General features: G+C 45.8%; 2 protein-coding genes and 1 long non-coding RNA gene across 3 annotated transcripts in view; 2 read left to right on the top strand and 1 right to left on the bottom strand.

Annotated features, from left to right (window-relative positions):
• Positions 1–1,331, top strand: part of LOC120943177 (cytoplasmic phosphatidylinositol transfer protein 1-like) — a 91,267-nt gene extending 89,936 nt beyond the window's left edge. Inside the window, exon 10 of the mRNA XM_040356321.1 lies at positions 216–1,331. Coding sequence (XP_040212255.1) covers positions 216–502 — 287 coding nt within the window. The 3' untranslated portion in view covers positions 503–1,331. The remainder of the gene's footprint in view (positions 1–215) is intronic.
• A 1,765-nt stretch (positions 1,332–3,096) lies between these two features.
• On the top strand, positions 3,097–4,093 carry LOC120943178. Its single transcript, XR_005750270.1, has 2 exons — positions 3,097–3,446; positions 3,481–4,093. It is a non-coding gene; the product is annotated as an uncharacterized LOC120943178 (long non-coding RNA).
• An 11,112-nt stretch (positions 4,094–15,205) lies between these two features.
• MSS51 (MSS51 mitochondrial translational activator) overlaps positions 15,206–18,344 on the bottom strand; it is a 29,019-nt gene continuing 25,880 nt past the window's right edge. Inside the window, exon 7 of the mRNA XM_040356319.1 lies at positions 15,206–16,032. Coding sequence (XP_040212253.1) covers positions 15,819–16,032 — 214 coding nt within the window. The 3' untranslated portion in view covers positions 15,206–15,818. The remainder of the gene's footprint in view (positions 16,033–18,344) is intronic.

Below are 18,344 nucleotides of genomic sequence, written 5' to 3'. Positions count from 1 at the left end.
TGTCTTGGTTGGTTTTAACAGTAAGGTTTTAATGTTTCCATCTACCTTTATGTGTTCCTATAAATTGTGGATTGGGGTTAAAAGTTGCAAAGAACCCCAGGAACCTAAAAGGATACAAGTCATATTGAAGCTACGTTGTAATTGACTCCATAGTTTTGAAGCAATGCCTATATAATTATCATCATAAATGACTCCCATGTTTTCACCCCCCACAGGAATGACAATGGAAAAGGTTCGAGAGTACGAGAAGGAGACACAGGCGGCCACCAATGAGAAAATAGGACCAGTTGCCCCAACTATTACCATAACCACGGAAAGCCAGTTCCCCGCTATCCGTAGCGCCCCAGCCACCCCCATCACTGGCGAACCTCCAGAATTTCTCACCCTGCCCAAAGACAGGCAACGCAAGACCTCTGCCCCAGATACACTTACTCTACCAGAACTCAGAGAACGAGCCAACGGACCTTCCAATCACCTTTCACCAAACAACACTGACAGTTGAAACCAATTAATGGAGTCTTCTCTTCACTCCAAAAGAATGGGCCACTCGTTCCCGACTCTTGGGAAGCCCCCGAAAAAAAAGATTCTCACTGACTTTGATGAAGAAGTCAACCCTACGATGGAATAGACATTGACACAAAGGTGACCTACCTTGACTCAGGCAGAAGGAGAGTTGGCTTCTTCTCCAATGAGCAGGAAAGGGGGAACTTCCAAAATACTAAAGTGAAACCTTTGATCCGTCCGGAAATGTATTTGATGTAGCAGAGTCCAAAAACAAAGTACGAAGAAGATGTCTAGTGTCAATTCAGTAAGAACTTGTAAAATTCAAAGCTATAGACCACCTAAAAGGGGACTAAATTGTGTGATGGCCTAACAGCCCTGTTCCTCGTCAATCTGCTCTTTGATGGAATGCTTGATTCCTGATTTATATACTGTTATTTTTTTTTTAATTTGTAACAAAAAAAATGCAACACCAGGCAATTATTTAAATACACAGTTAAAACATCTGTAAGAACCTTTTTTAACTTGTAATATAATGCACATATTCTTGCAATCTCCCATACCTTGCTGTCCTACATGGTCACTACAACAGTGACCACCCTTTTCAGAGCCAGCAAATTGACAAAAATGGGAACGGCCACTGGATGCTCTCATTGGATGGGGGAACGGAAGGTGGGTGGGATTTGGATGCGGTTTGGCTCCAAGGGGAGGAGTTACAGCAGAATGAAAGTAAATTGAACTCAGGCAGTGGCCCATTGATTAAAGTGGAGTTCCACCCATAAATATAACATTACATCAGTAGTTTTAAAAAAATGTGATTAGTCCTTTAAGAAAATGTTTTATTTTTTTAGATGCCTTCAAAGTGTTGTTGCTAGGCAGAATAGTTAATCTTCCCTCTTCCTGCACCTAGGTGCTTAAGCTTCCTAACCTACACCGCACAGACTCCTGGGAATGTAGTGGGTGTAACTTTCCAGGAGTCTGTGCACTCCCCAGTCTCGAAGAATCATGTGACTTGGACAGTACAGGTGCTGAAACCTGATCTGAAACCTATTACACTGCTTGTGCAGCACTGAGCATGTGCAAGATCTGCAAGGCTGAAATCCAGGAAGTCATACAGTCTGGCTTCATGATGCCCACACTTAAGATGGCCCCAGTCAATTTCTATTTTATAAAGTGTCTAAATGCTGTAACAACCTAACAAAACGGACCTTAGTTTACAGACTAACTTTACTAGAATACATTAAGCTTGTGTATTACAGGGGTATTCATATATAAAAAGTGAAATTGTGGCCGGAACTCCGCTTTAATATATAGACAGATTTCATGAAATTTTGCTGGTAATTGGTAGTGCATTGAATGGACTGAAATCCACTTTCTGGCCTTTCAAAGGAAAATATAAGAAAATGTGGAAGTGTGCCTTGCGGTGAACTTGTCGGCCATTTTTTTCAGCTTTTAAAGTAATGCCTAGGAGCAGGTATCACAAGGTGCCCACTACTAACTAAGCCTGAAACGCTTTTCCTGTGCCCCCCCGATCCTGGTTTCACCTTGTTACCAAAGATCCAACTTTCCTGCCTTCTGGTCTAACCCCTCCTATTCGGAGCTAAACCTCATCTATATGCCCTTCCCTGTCCAATGAGAACGCTTCATTTTCTTGTGGGTGGAGAACTTATTCCCAATTTGGGGAATTTGGCCCCTTAGTAACAAAGTATAAGTAGAATCAGAGGACCATAGCAAAAGGGCTTTTTGGCCCTTTTTTATTTTTAAAAGTTTTAAATTGAACCAGGAAAGTTTACATTTTTGGACTGAGATTTCCTCTCCATATGTACAGTACAATTTTTTTTTGGGGGGGGGGGGGGTAAAATGTATTTTTGGAGAAAACTACCTTTCTATAGTCTGTAATGTCATTAGTTGTATACAGACAGCTTAGCTCTGCATGGGCACCTGGGGCCAGATTCAGAAAGATCAGCGGATCTTTCTGCTGGCGTAACGTATCTTATTTACGTTACGCCGCCGCACGTTTTTCAGGCAAGTGCTTTATTCACAAAGCACTTGCCTGTAAAGTTGCGGCGGCGTAGCGTAAATCACCCGGCGGAATTCAAATTCGGCGGGTAGGGGGCGTGTATCATTTAAATGAAGCACGTCCCCGCGCCGAACGAACTGCGCATGCGCCGACCGCGACTGAATCCCAGTGCGCATGCTCCAAATGACGTCGGGAAATCGTCATGCTTTCGACGTGAACGTAAATTACGTCCAGCCGTATTCGCGAAACGACTTACGCAAACGACGTAAAAAATTCAAAACTCGGCGCGGGAACGACGCCCGTACTTAACATTAGCTACGCCTCATATAGCAGGGGTAACTATAAGCTGGAAAAAGCCGAACGCAAACGACGTAAAAAAAAAAAGCGCCGGGCAGTCGTTCGTTTCTGAATCAACGTAAATACTAATTTCCATATTCCTCGCGTAGACAAACGGAAGCGCCACCTAGCGGCCAGCGTGGAATTGCAGCCTAAGATCCGACGGCGTAAGACACTTACACCTGTCGGATCTTAGGGATATCTATGCGTAACCTAATTCTATGAATCAGGCGCATAGATACGACGGCCGGACTCAGAGATACGACGGCGTATCAGGAGATACGCCGTCGTATCTCTTTTCTGAATCCGGCCCCTGGAGTCAGAGAAGGGAGTTGGGAGTTCAATTGGAGTTGTAGCTGTGAATGAGAGCGAATGTGGGCAGGTTGGTGGCCAACCATATGATGTACGATTGGGCTTGACAGACCTGGAGCCTCCATGTCTGACAATCAAATATGGAGGGTGGGAGGGACAGACCAGGATTATGGGATGTCTAGGTCCTCCCACTAGGAGCCACCTTTCTTACAACAAGTGGTGCTGGCTTCGGGAAGTGTGAAAGAGTGTAACAGGCACTCTCGGCTTATTATTAATAGTCTGGTCTGAATAATGTGTCCGTGTTTCAGAAGGTCTGAAACCCGAATGCATGATTCCAAAACCGTACTGTCCAGGTGAATCCCGGACAGGTGGCAACCGTACTTGGGGGGGGGGGGATGCATTTTGAAGACTAGTTAAGCTTTAGCTGGAATTTTACATTAACAGATATTATCAGGAGGACAAAAAATGCCAAGTTTATAAGGATCTCCATCACGTGGCGGTCCAAGCACACGTCTCTGGACTTACCGATGCTTCCACTACTCAGCCAAGTGTTCATCGGATCATTCAAATGTATCATTGACAATCATTCAATAATTCTTTCCAGAATGTCTCATTTCTTTATCCTACAAATGCTGGATTTGTGCTGCGGGGTTAATGGGGGGAGGGGGGGGATTTGCCAGTTGAACATTTTTCTTTCCAAAAGTCACCACATTTATCATTTATCATCCAATTAAAATAATAAAACTTGAGTGACGCTGTTTATCTTGTGAGCCACGCCACTTTCCAACAATCATGAAATAAAAGAGAAAAATTGTTCGATTGTTTATAATTTATATTGCATATTAATGTAATTTATTTCTGTGTAGCCATTTTATGGTTTTAATTTGGCAGTTTCTTGAATAAAACAGTTAATCAATCATTGAATTCCGTGTAGCTTTCTCTTAAAAAGTACAGCGTGGTATTTAAAGGTGACCTTTCTGTAACAAATAAAGCATAACTATATTAAGCAGCGCCTCTGCTACAATGATGGAACACTTTAATAACTGTTCAGATGAAATGTTAGCCTGACGGGGAGTGCGTTGTTCTTAAAGTGGAGGTTCACCCAAAAAGTTAGGCCCAGATTCACAAAAGAGATACGACGGTGTTTCTCTGAAACGCCGTCGTATCTCTCAGAGTATCTATGCGACTGATTCATAGAATCAGTTACGCATAGATAGCCCTTAGATCCGACAGGTGTAATGGACTTACACCGTCGGATCTTAGGATGCAGTACCTCGGCCGCCGCTGGGTGGAGATCGCGTCGTATTCCAGCGTCGGGTATGCAAATTAGCAGTTACGGTGATCCACGAAGGTTTTTCCCGTTGTTACGTCGGCGCAAGTCTTAGTTTCACGTCGCAAATTTAGGTGCTGCTATTAACATGGTGTAAAATTACTCCACCATGTTAAAGTATGGCCGTCGTTCCCGCGTCACTTTTGAATTTTTTGTTTTTCCCGGCGTAAGTACGTTACGCACGTCGCGATTCTCAAACACGTCGCGCCGCCGTATTTCGCGCAAAGCACGTTGGGAAAATTGCGAACGGAGCATGCGCAGTACGTCCGGGGCGGGAGCGTGCCTAATTTAAATGGTACCCGTCCCATTTGAATTGGGCGGGCTTGCGCCGGACGTGTTTATGATACACCGCCGCAAGTTTACAGGTAAGTGCTTTGTGGATCGGGCACTTACACTGAAAACTTGCGGCGGTGTAACGTAAACGGGTTACGTTACACGGCCGCAATTGTACGGGAATCTGGCCCTTAATTTTTAACATTAGATTGATGCTCGTTTTGTCTAGGGGAATCGGGTGTTTTTTTTTAAAATCGAAGCCGTACTTACCGTTTTAGAGAGCGATCTTCTCCGCCGCTTCCGGGTATGGGCTGCGGGACTGGTCGTTCCTATTTGATTGACAGTCTTTCGACGGTCACATACAGAGCGTCACGATTTTCCGAAAGTAGCCGAATGTCAGTGCGCAGGCGCCGTATAGAGCCGCACCGACGTTCAGCTTCTTTCGGCTACTCGTGACGCGATGTATGCGACCGTCGGAAGCCTGTCAATCAAATAGGAACGCCCAGTCCCGAAGACCATACCCGGAAGCGGCGGAGAAGATCGCTCTCTAAAACGGTAAGTACGGCTTAGATTTTAAAAAAAACACCCGATTCCCCTAGACAAAATGAGCCTCAATCTAATGTTAAAAAAAAAATTTCGGGTGAACTCCCGCTTTAAAGTGGACCTTTTAGTAACTTTACAAGTCTGCATGATTAGATCCCTCAATATACCACAACAGAATTTTTGAGCTCCAGGCAAGTGACTTTGCCTAGGCTGCGATGACGTCATCAGTCCACTGCGGGCAAAGGGAAGCATTTCCTCAGTCTCCTCTCCCCCAGTCTTCAGACTGCAAAGTTAACATTGTAGCAAGTCGGAAGGTGGAGGGGAATTTACGCAGCACAGGGTGATTAGGGTGTGCCCAGGCACACCTGGCACCAGTGGCGTGGCTTGGGTTGTCAGCGCTGGGGGCGTGGCAAGTAAATTACGCCCGCTCCTAGCTCCAGTCTGGTCACAGGATCCTCTGTGTGAGACAGCGTGGCTGTAGGGGAGAGAAGAGCGTGCTTGACAATGACTGTCACAGCCTGGAGTGGTGACATCATGCACATGTTCCTATGTCCTATCTGTTGTTGGCGCTCCCTCCTCTCCCCTGCAGCATACACTACTGGCTAACACAGGGGATAAAATGACTGGACAGCCTGAAAATAGGTGTTTACATCTTTTGTACACAGGTTAGCCATCAGAGGCATTAGGAGGAGGGATTTTATAATATTTCAATTAATGGGAGCTACATATGTCATATTCACACAATAATACTTGTTGCAGGTTTTGCAGGAAGTTGGAGCAATCCATGCTCTGGAGGCATGGGAGATGCTGCGCCTGTCGCTTCTTATCTCTTGGAGGGAGAGGTCAGGGGGGCTAGGTCAAGGAGGAGGCGGCCACGATGGAACTATTCTCCCCAGTCCTGGGCTCTCAGGCGGTCAGCCTATCTGTTCTTGGCTTGGCCCCTCGCTGATCACCTCTGTGAGACATATCCCCCAACCGTCCGCTCGCACCCCAAGAACGGCCACTGTTGCTGGACTATATCTAAACTCCGATGGAATTCATCGGAATTTCCGATGAAAAAACTCAGATGGGGATACACACGATCGGAATATCTGATGGCTAAAAAACCTGTCTGACTTTTTCCATCAAAAATTCTGATGGTGTGTACGCGGCATAAGACTACTATCTTGCTGCTTTGTGTTCCTATAGAGCTGTACCCTGTTCAGCAATGCAAAGGGTACAGCGCCACCTGGTGATAGATGATAGAGACTGTATGTTCCAGCAATGTAGTGACGCACGTGCGTGACAAAAATAAATTCTTTGTTTCATTTAGTTTAGATTCGTTAATCTAGGTATTTGGTTTTGTTAAATTCAGTTGATTCGTTCAATTTGTATTCCGAATTCAAGTTCGGAATTCATTTTATGTCTTCCTTCGAATTTTCTTCTATTTTTTTATGTTTTTTATTCAAAGCGCTCAAATTGATAAATTAGTCGATTCAAAACTGTCATATTTTTTTTTTTCGATTTGAATGTGGCAAAGTGAAGAAACAAAATAAAAATATTCATCAAATGATTACAATGACCCTTTAACCACTTAAGACCCGGACTTTTAGGCAGCTAAAGGACACGGACAGTTTTGCGATTCGGCACTGCGTCTCTTTAACTGACAATTGCGTGGTCGTGCGACGTGGCTCCCAAACAAAATTGGCGTCCTTTTTTTCCCACAAATATAGCTTTCTTTTGGTGGTATTTGATCACCTCTGCGGTTTTTATTTTTTGCGCTATAAACAAAAATAGAGCGACAATTTTGAAAAAAATTCAATATTTTTACTTTTTGCTATAATAAATATCCCCCAAAAATATATAAAACATTTTTTTTCCTCAGTTTAAGCCATTACGTATTCTTCTACCTATTTTTGGTAAAAAAAATCGCAATAAGCGTTTATCGGTTGGTTTGCGCAAAATTTATAGCGTTTACAAAATAGGGGATAGTTTTATTGAATTTTTATTAATTATTATTTATTTTTTTTACTACTTATGGCGGCGATCAGCGATTTTTTTCGTGACTGCGACATTATGGCGGACACGTCGGACAATTTTGACAAATTTTTGGGACCATTGTCATTTTCACAGCAAAAAATGCATTTAAATTGCATTGTTTATTGTGAAAATGCCAATTGCAGTTTGGGAGTTAACCACAAGGGGGCGCTGATGGGGTTATGTGTGACCTCATGCCTGTTTCTAACTGTAGGGGGGTGTGGCTGTAGGTGTGACATCATCGATTGTGATTCCCTATATCAGGGAACACACGATCGATCATGGCGCCACAGTGAAGAACGGGGAAGCTGTGTTTACACACAGCTCTCCCCGTTCTTCAGCTCCAGGGAGCGATCGCGGCACTCCAGCGGCGATCGGGTCCGCGAGTCCCGCGGCCGTGGTCACCAAGCTTCGGACCGGGTCGGGTGCACGCGCCCGCGGCGCGCGCGCGACCCCACGGCTGGGCTTAAAGGCCAACGTACATGTACGTTGATGTGCCCAGACGTGCCATTCTGCCGACGTAAATCGACGTGAAGGGGTCCTTAAGTGGTTAAATCACCTTTGGCTTAATAAAACCAGCATTATTTTGAAATGTTACTCTAATAACACACATATAGGGGTTGATTTAATTAAACTGGAGAGTGCGATATCTGGTGCAGTTCTGCATAGAAACCAATCAGCTTCCAGGTTGTATTGTCAAAGCCTAATTGAACAAGCGTAAGTTCGAAGCTCATTGGCTGCCATGCAGAGCTGCACCAGATTTTGCACTCTCCAGTTTTAGTAAATCTCCCTGATAGTCTTTAATTTCAGAAAGCTGTTTACAGTTCGAATTCGAATGGAATTCGATGTAAAATTTGATTCGAATTTCAAGTAGAATTTAGTTTTGTTATTCGGAGCATTCTGTGAACTTTGTTTATACTGTAATTCAGGTATTCGGATACTGTATATTAGGGGTGCGCATCTTCACTGGCCTCACAATTCGATTCGATTAAGATTATCATGTCAACGATTCAATTCGATTCCGTGATGCATCACCATTGCAGCGCAAGTGCGCATGGCTCTCCCCCCAAAATACTAAAGGAGATGATCAGAGACTGCGGACATGCTACAGGAGACGATCAGAGACTGCAGACATGCTACAGGAGACGATCAGAGATTGCAGACATGCTACAGGAGATGATCAGAGACTGCAGACATGCTACAGGAGATGATCAGAGACTGCAGACATGCTACAGGAGACGATCGAAGACTGCAGACATAGTACAGGAGACGATCGAAGACTGCAGACATAGTACAGGAGACGATCGAAGACTGCAGACATGCTACAGGAGATGATCAGAGACTGCGGACATGCTACAGGAGATGATCAGAGACTGCAGACATGCTACAGGAGATGATCAGAGACTGCGGACATGCTACAGGAGATGATCAGAGACTGCAGACATGCTACAGGAGATGATCAGAAACTGCAGACATGCTAAAGGAGATGATCAGAGACTGCAGACATGCTACAGGAGATGATCAGAGACTGCAGACATGCTAAAGGAGATGATCAGAGACTGCAGACATGCTACAGGAGATGATCAGAGACTGCGGACATGCTACAGGAGATGATCAGAGACTGCAGACATGCTACAGTCTCTGGGGACCTTTCTCCATTTGACCACCAATATAAGGTGACCTTTCTCCCATGACCACCAATATAAAGGCACCTTTCTGCACTGACCACTAATGAAAGGGACATACCCAACTGGCCAATAATGCAAGACAGTCTTTCTCCCACAGACCACCAATGTAAGAGGGCCCTTCTTCAATTGACAGTCAATGGGAGGGAACCCTTCTCCACTGGCTACTAACATAAGGGGACGCTTCTCCATTGATTACCAATGTGTCCTTCTGCCACTGACCACCAATGTATGGGGGCTATTTATCCAATTGGTGGGGAAGTTCTAAGATCCCATTTGGAAGATAGATTGCTGCCACTGAAAGAAGTGTGAAGCCTTACATGTACTTCCATAAACTCATATAGACTCTAAAGAGAAACTGCAGTCTTCTCACATAATCTGTAATTAAAACATCTTTGTCATTCTGAAGCTTCCCTCCAAGCACTTTGCATATTATTTTATATATACTGTGATTCTGTTTTTGCCAAATATGCTGCAGAAATCTCCCTCCACTGAGTCTGGCTGCAGCCATTTTAACTGTGGGCAGTATACAGTATACAGTACATATATACACACATATACATACAGACACACACATTTGTGTTTGAGCTTTGGGATGCACAACCTAATGCAATAGGCTATGATTGTGACCTGCTAGTCTTATTTATTGTTTGCCTTTGCGCAGGGTTATCCTAGTACATCCCTTGGTAGGGCTATACTTGGTCTATTATCATACTCTTTAACTAAGAACATCAAATGACACTACAATGGCACAATAGATGACAGATCCTCAATCACCCCCTTCATGCGCCCCTCCCCCCCCCTCTTACGGAGATGTTAATCCAAGGAGAAGCGTACAAGGGTGACATAGTAGTGGCGTGTGTACTGTGCCACGGCAAACATTTAAGACAGTTGACGTGGTAAATGCTCCTTCATCAAACTCCCCAACAATCAATAATCCCAATCAGAGAAGAGCGCAGTCATGCTCTGGAGGAAAAAGCCGTAATCTGTGTTTATGGATGGATCTGATGCACAGCAGACCATCAGAGTTCCTCCGACTGACGCGTTTCACTCGCAATGAACTTATTTATAGAGTGTGGCTACTCCCTCCTCTGATTGTGATTGATTATGGAGAGGGGGCAAAGCAGCTGGAAACGGGCACCTGGTACTATGTCTAAATGTTGTGGGCATTTGACTCGGCAGCGGAGCATTGGAATTACCCCTCAATCAGTACCGTGACGCAACCAAGAACACATCTGAAAAAAGGTACAATCAGTACCATTCTGACACCACAGAATGAAAATTTTATTGAAAGGTCTGACTCAAATTTTTTCTTGAGGTAAAAATATATATTTTTTTAAGCGCTGGGGGTGAAAGCAGGTCATGGCAGGCCAACAGTGGCAAAAGGAGATTAATGCCTATATCTTTAGCTCCATCTACTGGCCAAAATTAAGTATCGTTTTCTTAAAGCGATACTAAGGCCCAGATTCTCAAAGACTTATCTCCAGATACTCCGTCGTAAGTCCGAATGGGCGCCGTCGTATCTTTGCGCCTGATTCATAGAATCAGTTACGCATAGATTTGGCCAAGATACGACCGGCGCAAGTCTCCTACGCCGTCGTATCTCGGGGTGCATATTTATGCTGGTCGCTAGGTGGCGCTTCCGTTGATTTTCCGCGTCGAATATGTAAATGAGCAAGATACGCCGATTCACGAACGTACGTACGCCCGTTGCAATTAGTTACGCCGTTTACGTAAGACATATGCCGGCGTATAGATAAAGCAGGTCTCTAGGTGCAAGGTATGGACGTCGGAACAAGCGTATCTTTTTACGTTGTTTACGTAAGTCGTACGTGAATGGGGCTGTGCGTAGGTTAAGTTCACGTCACAGGCATTGAGCCGGCGTATCTTTGGGCGTAAATACGACGTGATACTGAGCATGCGCGCGCATGCGCCGTTCGTTCGGCCATGCATCTACATGGGGTCACGCTTAATTTAAATACAACACGCCCACGACCTGCCTACTTTGAAATACGCGCGCTTACGCCGGCCCATTTACGCTACGCCGCCATAACTTAGGACGCAAGTGCTTTGTGAATACAGCACTTGCCTCTCTAAGTAGCGGCGGGGTACCGTAAATAAAATACGCTACGCCCGCACAACGTAAAGCCGCCCTACGTGAATCTAGGCCTAAAGGTTCAGCTTTAAAAACACAAAAAACAAACATGTCATACTTACTTGCTCTGTGCAGTGGTTTTGCACAGAGCAGCCTCGATCCTCCTTTTCTCAGGTCCCCTGCCAGCACTCACGGCTCCTCCTACCTGCTGAGTGCCTCCAGAGAAAGCCCTGCGCCCCTGTACTACTGCTGGGACCCCTAATTCTCACTTCCTTGACTGTTCTCCAATAAATAAAAAAACAAACAAATGTGACTGGCGCCCAATGATCTACTCGCTCCCCCATTTTAGCCACTCACCCCTGGGGTGAAATGCTGCCTGTCCCTGTCTCTGGGGGAGCCACCTTACCCCTGGGGTGTCAGGAGGGTGCTACACATGCTATACCTCACAGGGTTAGGGTGTGCACCCCAAAGCTCAAACACACACTACCGATCATTTACCATCTTCATTCCGAAGGGAAGGGGTTGATAAATACATTTTTACCGGCCCCTTCCCTCACTCACCCTAAAGCATCTCCGGGGCAGGAGAGGAGAGGAGGGAATCAGTGGGGAGCCAGGGCGGTAGGGTGAACCTGGGCTGCACAGAATGATTAGGGTGTGCCTGGACACACCCGGCACACACTGTGCGCACGCCTATGATGATCGGATAATCCGGCGGGAAATGTGTGATGACAGGCTGTTGTCGGATAATCCAACCGCTTGTACGCCCCAATCGGACACTTGTCGGATTTTCCACCAACAAATGTGGGATAGCCATGCTTTAAAATTGTCCGCCAATAATTGTGTGTTGTCGGATTATCCGATCGTGTGTACACAAGTCCTTTGGACAAAACTCCAAAGTACAAACATGCATGTTCAGAAGCAATAACAAAGCCTCGTACACACGATCGGTCCATCCGATGAGAACGGTCTGATGGACAGTTGTCGTCGGTTAACCGATGAAGCTGACTGATGGTCCGTCGCGCCTACACACCATCGGTTAAAAAAACGATCATGTCAGAACGCGGTGACGTAAAACACAACGACGTGCTGAAAAAAACTAAGTTCAATGCTTCCAAGCATTCGTCGACTTGATTCTGAGCATGCACAGGTTTTTATACCGGTTAAATTTAAAGCAAGTTGGATTTTTTTTAACCAATGGTTAAATAACCTATGGGGCCCACACACGATCGGTTTTGACCGATGAAAACGGTCCATCAGACCGTTGTCCTCTGGTTAACCTATCGTGTGTACGAGACCTAACACAACATTAGCAGAAGTTGCCCAAAGGGTGGCGCTAAAGAGCTGAAAAACCACGTAGTTTCTTGTTTGTCCTACGCTTTGTCCGCGGAAATTCCGATCGTGTGTACAAGGATTGAGTGGCGCAACATGGCTAACATGTCTACCTAACTTAGGGCTATATCAGACCAGCTGCACACAGCATTCAATAAAACTTTATTGTTTGGAGACACAGACATCAAAGCCTGACCTGGGACTTTTACGCGTTTCGTCTTTTGACAGGTTTAAGGTTTGGATTATTGAGTGTTAAGAGATTTGATGTCCAACCAGTCTTCCATTAATGGAGAGTGGATGAGCTCCATCTGGTGTCTGCCATCCGAGTAATTGGAGAAGCCTAGGAATGGCAACCTTATGCTATCAGTCTTGATTTAGGTAAGGTTCTTTTTTCCTGTTAAATGTTATACCAGGTTCTCTTCATTTTTTTTTTTATAGATTTTTCAGATATTCATTTGAATGAGATCAGGGTGAGGAGTCAGTCCATGCAAGATCGTTGTTTCAGTTGTAGGTGGATTTGGGTGGCCCTGATCAGCTTCTTATATCTCTCGAGGATTCCAGAGGCGACTTCTTCCATGGACTCACACCAATCAAAAGCTAACACAACTTTGTGTGATTGGTCGAAATTATCTTAGCACTGAATATAGATTGTAGGTTTGTTGGGACTTTTAAAGCGCACATACACCAAAATTAGAAAAATGTATTTAGTAAAAAGATAAAATTCATAAATTGAATACATTAAATATTCACAAATTGGATCAGTGAAATATACCAACAACAGGTGCACATCTCTACATGTTTCGTCTTTTACGGCTTCTTCAGGAGATCTTTTACAACCGGTACAGTGGGCCGGATTCAGAAAGAAGATACGACGGCGTATCTCCTGATACGCCGTCGTATCTCTGAGTCCGGCCGTCGTATCTATGCGCCTGATTCATAGAATCAGGTTACGCATAGATATGCCTAAGATCCGACAGGTGTAAGTGACTTACACCGTCGGATCTTAGGCTGCAATTCCAGGCCGGTTAGGTGGCGCTTCCGTATCTTTTACGTGTTGAATATGCAAATGAGCATTTACTCCGATTCAAAAACGAACGACCGCCCGACGCTTTTTTTTTACGTCATTTGCGTTCGGCTTTTTCCGGCGGAAAGTTACCCCTGCTATAGGAGGGGTAAGTGCAGCCTATCCTATGTTAAGTATGGCCGTCGTTCCCGCACCGAGTTTTGAATTTTTTACGTTGTTTGTGTAAGTCGTTTGCGAATACGGTTGGACGTAATTTATGTTAATGTCGAAACCAATGATGTCCTTGCGACGTCATTTGGAGCAATGCACGCTGGGAAAATTTGCGGACGGCGCATGCGCTGTTCGATCGCGCAGGGACACGCCTGATTTAAATTTTAGACGCCGCGGAATTTGAATTCCGCCGGGGGATTTACGATACGCCGCCGCAACTTTAGAGGCAAGTGCTTTCTGAATAAAGCACTTGCCTCAAAAACTTGCGGCGGCGTAACGTAAATCAGATAGGTTACGCGGATCTAAAGATCCGCTGACCTATCTGAATCTGGCCCAGTATATCACTACAATAAAAAAATACATGTTACAAACTGACCAGTTATACATATCAGAGATTGGTCGGGGTCTCAACTAGTTTCGTGGGATTGTACCGCTTCTTCAGGAGAGCCAATCTATAAAATGAATAATATAATAAAATACATGTAATATAATTCAGCAATGAAATGTATGATGCGTAAGGAAAGGGGTAGCTTACCCGATGAGAAAAACAAGCATATAATACAAGACTATTTAAATATTTTTGTATTACAGTTGAACCTCGGATTACGAGCATAATGCGTTCCAGGAGATCGTAATCCAAAGTACTTGCATATCAAAGCAAGTTTTCCCATTGAAGTCAATTTGTTCCGCATTGACTTCAATGGGATACAATACCGAATGCGGCCAGAGGCCGGGGGGCGCCAGAGAGCGTCGGAAACAGGCGAAAAGGCCAGAGGACAGCTTGTTTCCTGCACCCCCATACCTCAGGCCAAATGAGGTACTGCAGGCAAATGTTCGGCTTTTCTCGGCTCCTGCACCCCCATACCTCAGGCCAAATGAGGTACTGCAGGCAAATGTTCGGCTTTTCTCGGCTCCTGCACCCCCGTACATCAGGCCAAATGAGGTACTGCAGGCCAATGTTCGGCTTTTCTCAGCTCCTGCACCCCCATACCTCAGGCCAAATGAGGTACTGCAGGCCAATGTTCGGCTTTTCTTGGCTCCTGCACCCTCATACCTCAGGCCAAATGAGGTACTGCAGGCCTATTTTCAGCTCTGCTCGGCTTCTGCACCCCCGTACATCAGGCCAAATGAGGTACTGCAGGCCTATTTTTAGCTCTGCTTGGCTTCAGCGCCCCCGTACATCAGGCCAAATGAGGTACTGCAGGCCTATTTTCAGCTCTGCTCGGCTTCTGCGCCCCCGTACCTCAGGCCAAATGAGGTACTGCAGGCCAATGTTCGGCTTTTCTCGGCTCCTGCCTACTCCATACCTCAGGCCAAATGAGGTACTGCAGGCCTATTTTCAGCTCTGCTCGGCTTCTGCGCCCCCGTACCTCGGCCAAATGAGGTACTATAGGCCTATTTAGCTTGAATTCTGCTCGTCTTGCGAGTCAACACTCGCAAACCGAATCAGAATTAAGTTGCTCGCAAATCAAAACGCTCTCAAAGTTACTCTTAAACCGAGGTTCCACTGTATTTGCTTGTTTTTCTTTTCTTATTGGTTTGTAACATGTATTTTTTTATTGTAGTGATCAGTTCATATACAGTGCCTGTTGTAAAAGCTCTCCTGAAGAAGCCGTAAAAGGCGAAACGTGTAAAGATAAATCAGATGTGCACCTGTTGTTGGTATATTTCACTGATCCAATTTGTGAATATTTTATGTATTTAATTTATGAATTTTATCTATTACTAAATACGTTTCTATTTTTCTACTTTTGGTGTATGTGCGCTTTAAAAGTCCCAACAAACCTATCTATATTCTATGTATGTAATAGGTATGTGGCGCCTTTAAATTACGTTTTCAACAATCCAGCTCAAAAACTTTTTCTTTCTCCTCTGTGATTATCTTAGCACTATTCAGCGAGGATGCTAACTGTGCTGCTTGACATTCAAAAGGCCACTAGAGGGATAGTCTACTGATAAAAATATGGAGCAGCAAGCAAGCAAACTATGAAAGCATCAGAAAGGTAACTGCTGCCCTCATGATTGGTAATGTGTACTCACTGACAATGCCCTATAGGTTCCCTCCTCTAAGGCTGTAGGGATTCCATCAGTGGTAATCCCCGTAATACATGACCAGTTCTGAAGGTTTAGTATAAGGCACAGGTCTAGTTTTCTTCCAGCTCTCCCATGTCGGTCTCTGCGTCCTGCCAGGTGGGCCCCTTGAAGATCAGGAAGTGGGAGTTGCTGGTGACGGGGGGCTTGTTGGGGTCGGACTGGACCTGTTCTGGTTTCTGGGAGGCGAACGGGAAGGGCCCGGCTCCAATCACCTTCGTTTCCAACTCGGCCAAGATCTGTAGGGAGTATTTCAGCTCTTGATCACTGTCAACAGAGAAAAGATTCTGGGCGTTAGTCATATCTACCTTTACAGCATTCCCTTCAGTCTTGAATAGTTGTAAAGGCTCCTGCTGAAAATGCTTCCTCTGATTTCACTGCACACTGTGAGCTTCTCACAAAGTGCATTAGAAACTGCAACAAGTCAGATAGAGCCCGCCTCATTTCCTGGCTGGAAGATATCCAACATCATCCAGCCCTTTCCTCCCCAGCATGACTGTCCCTGGCCCGCCCCTTTAATTTATTGGATTTCAGTTCTTTCAATCGTGGCTGCTCAGCATCATATGGTCATTATCTTGTGTGGTCTGCATGCAATTACAGCCTGACTAGGAACACCCACTAGGGTGACCACATTTCCAAACTACCGTTCAGGGACAGCCCCCCTTCCCAAAAATCAGCTTGTGCTGTAACGAATCACAGCACAGTGATTGGACACAAGAGGCGGGATTTATGATTTCTCCAATCACAATCAGGGGTCCGGATTGTGCTTGTAACGGAACGTCCCACACTCCGCTTGAGTGCTTCCGTCATATACCGCTTCCTATCAGTCTGGATATAGATATCAGATATTCCAGCTGCCCTCAACACACAACGATACGAGACTTGTTTGTGTGCTGAACATGGAGTGTTTAATAGAACCAAGAATGCAACCTTATATACAGTTTAAAGAGGAGGTAACCAGAACATAAATTAACATGAGCTAATTAACTAATCATTTACCCAGACGAGGTGACTCCGAGATATGACATTTCAGAGTAGACGTCCCGTCTCCGCTCACCTGCTATACAATACACATTATCCTAAGTGTAAACACAGGACATCTTCACACAATAGCAGGGTCAATTAGCACAGAGAACAGACAGATGGCTGGAGGTGGTGGCATTAGCATCTAACAGTATGAATGAGTCACTCTTACAATTAACCCGTTGAGTTCAGAATCAACAACCAGTAAATAGTTCTTTACAGATATCCTGGAATATATTGTGGATACCGTATTTGCCGGCGTATAAGACGACCTTTTGGATGCAAAAAAATGCATCCAAAGTCGGGGGTCGTCTTATACGCCGGATCTGTCCCTGTCAGGCTGCGGACATCCATGATTTAAAAGCCGCGCCTCCTCCTCAGACTGTTCCGTGATAGGCTGAACACTCATTTTCCCAGCAGGGCCACTGTTTAGTGTTCCGCCTATCACGGATGCCTTCTCATCCTCGGACGAGAGGACGTCTGTGATAGGCGGAACACTAAACAGAGGCCCTGCTGGGAAAATTAGTGTTCCGCCTATCACGGAATAGTCTGAGGAAGAGGCGCGGCTTTTGAATCATGGATGCCCGCAGCCTGAAACATGGATGTCCGCAGCAAAAAAATAAGGTAGGGAGATCGTCTTGGCCGGCACAGTGGAGGCATGTGATGGACAGTGGAGGCATGTGATGGACAGTGGGGGCATGGAATAGCACAGTGGGGGCATGGAATGGCACAGTGGAGGCATGTGATGGACAGTGGGGGCATGGAATGGCACAGTGGGGGGCATGGAATAGCACAGTGGGGGCATGGAATGGCACAGTGGAGGCATGGAATGGCACAGTGGAGGCATGGAATGGCACAGTGGAGGCATGGAATGGCACAGTGGAGGCATGGAAAGGCAGAGTGGGGGCATAGAATGGCACAGTGGGGGCATGGAATGGCACAGTGGGGGCATGGAATGGCACAGCACAGTGGGGCATGTAATGGCACGGCACAGTGGGGCATGTAATGGCACGGCACAGTGGGGCATGTAATGGAACGGCACAGTGGGGCATGTAATGGAACGGCACAGTGGGGCATGTAATGGAATGGCACAGTGAGATTTGAAAAAAGCCTGTTTCTGTCAGTGGTTGTTCCTGTCAGCGGTTGTTCTGGCTACCCCTCAGCTTCCAGACAGACTAGTAGGACTAGTAGGAAGGGGGTCGTCTTATACGGCGAGTACCGTATTTATCGGCGTATACCGCACACTTTTTTGCCCTGAAAATCAGGGCAAAATCGTGGGTGCGCGATATACGCCGATACCCGCTTTCCCGCGCCGAGTTTGAACACTGCGCCGGCATATACCGAGCGCAGTACACTCGTGTATAGTCAGGCAGGCTTGGCCCCTCTCGCCCTCACGTCCTGGACGTCCAGGACGTGAGCGCGAGAGTAGCCGAGCCTGCCCGACTATACCCGAGTGTACTGCGCTCGGTATATGCCGGCGCAGTGTTCAAACTCGGCGCGGGAAAGCGGGGATCGAGCGGGGAGGACACCGCAGAAGGACGCCGGACCCGACGAAG

The sequence above is a fragment of the Rana temporaria genome, chromosome 6, assembly GCF_905171775.1.
Source record: "Rana temporaria chromosome 6, aRanTem1.1, whole genome shotgun sequence".
NCBI lineage: Eukaryota > Metazoa > Chordata > Amphibia > Anura > Ranidae > Rana > Rana temporaria.
The sequence above is the reverse complement of the archived record's forward strand: the minus strand, read 5'-3'. Positions and strand labels throughout refer to the sequence as shown.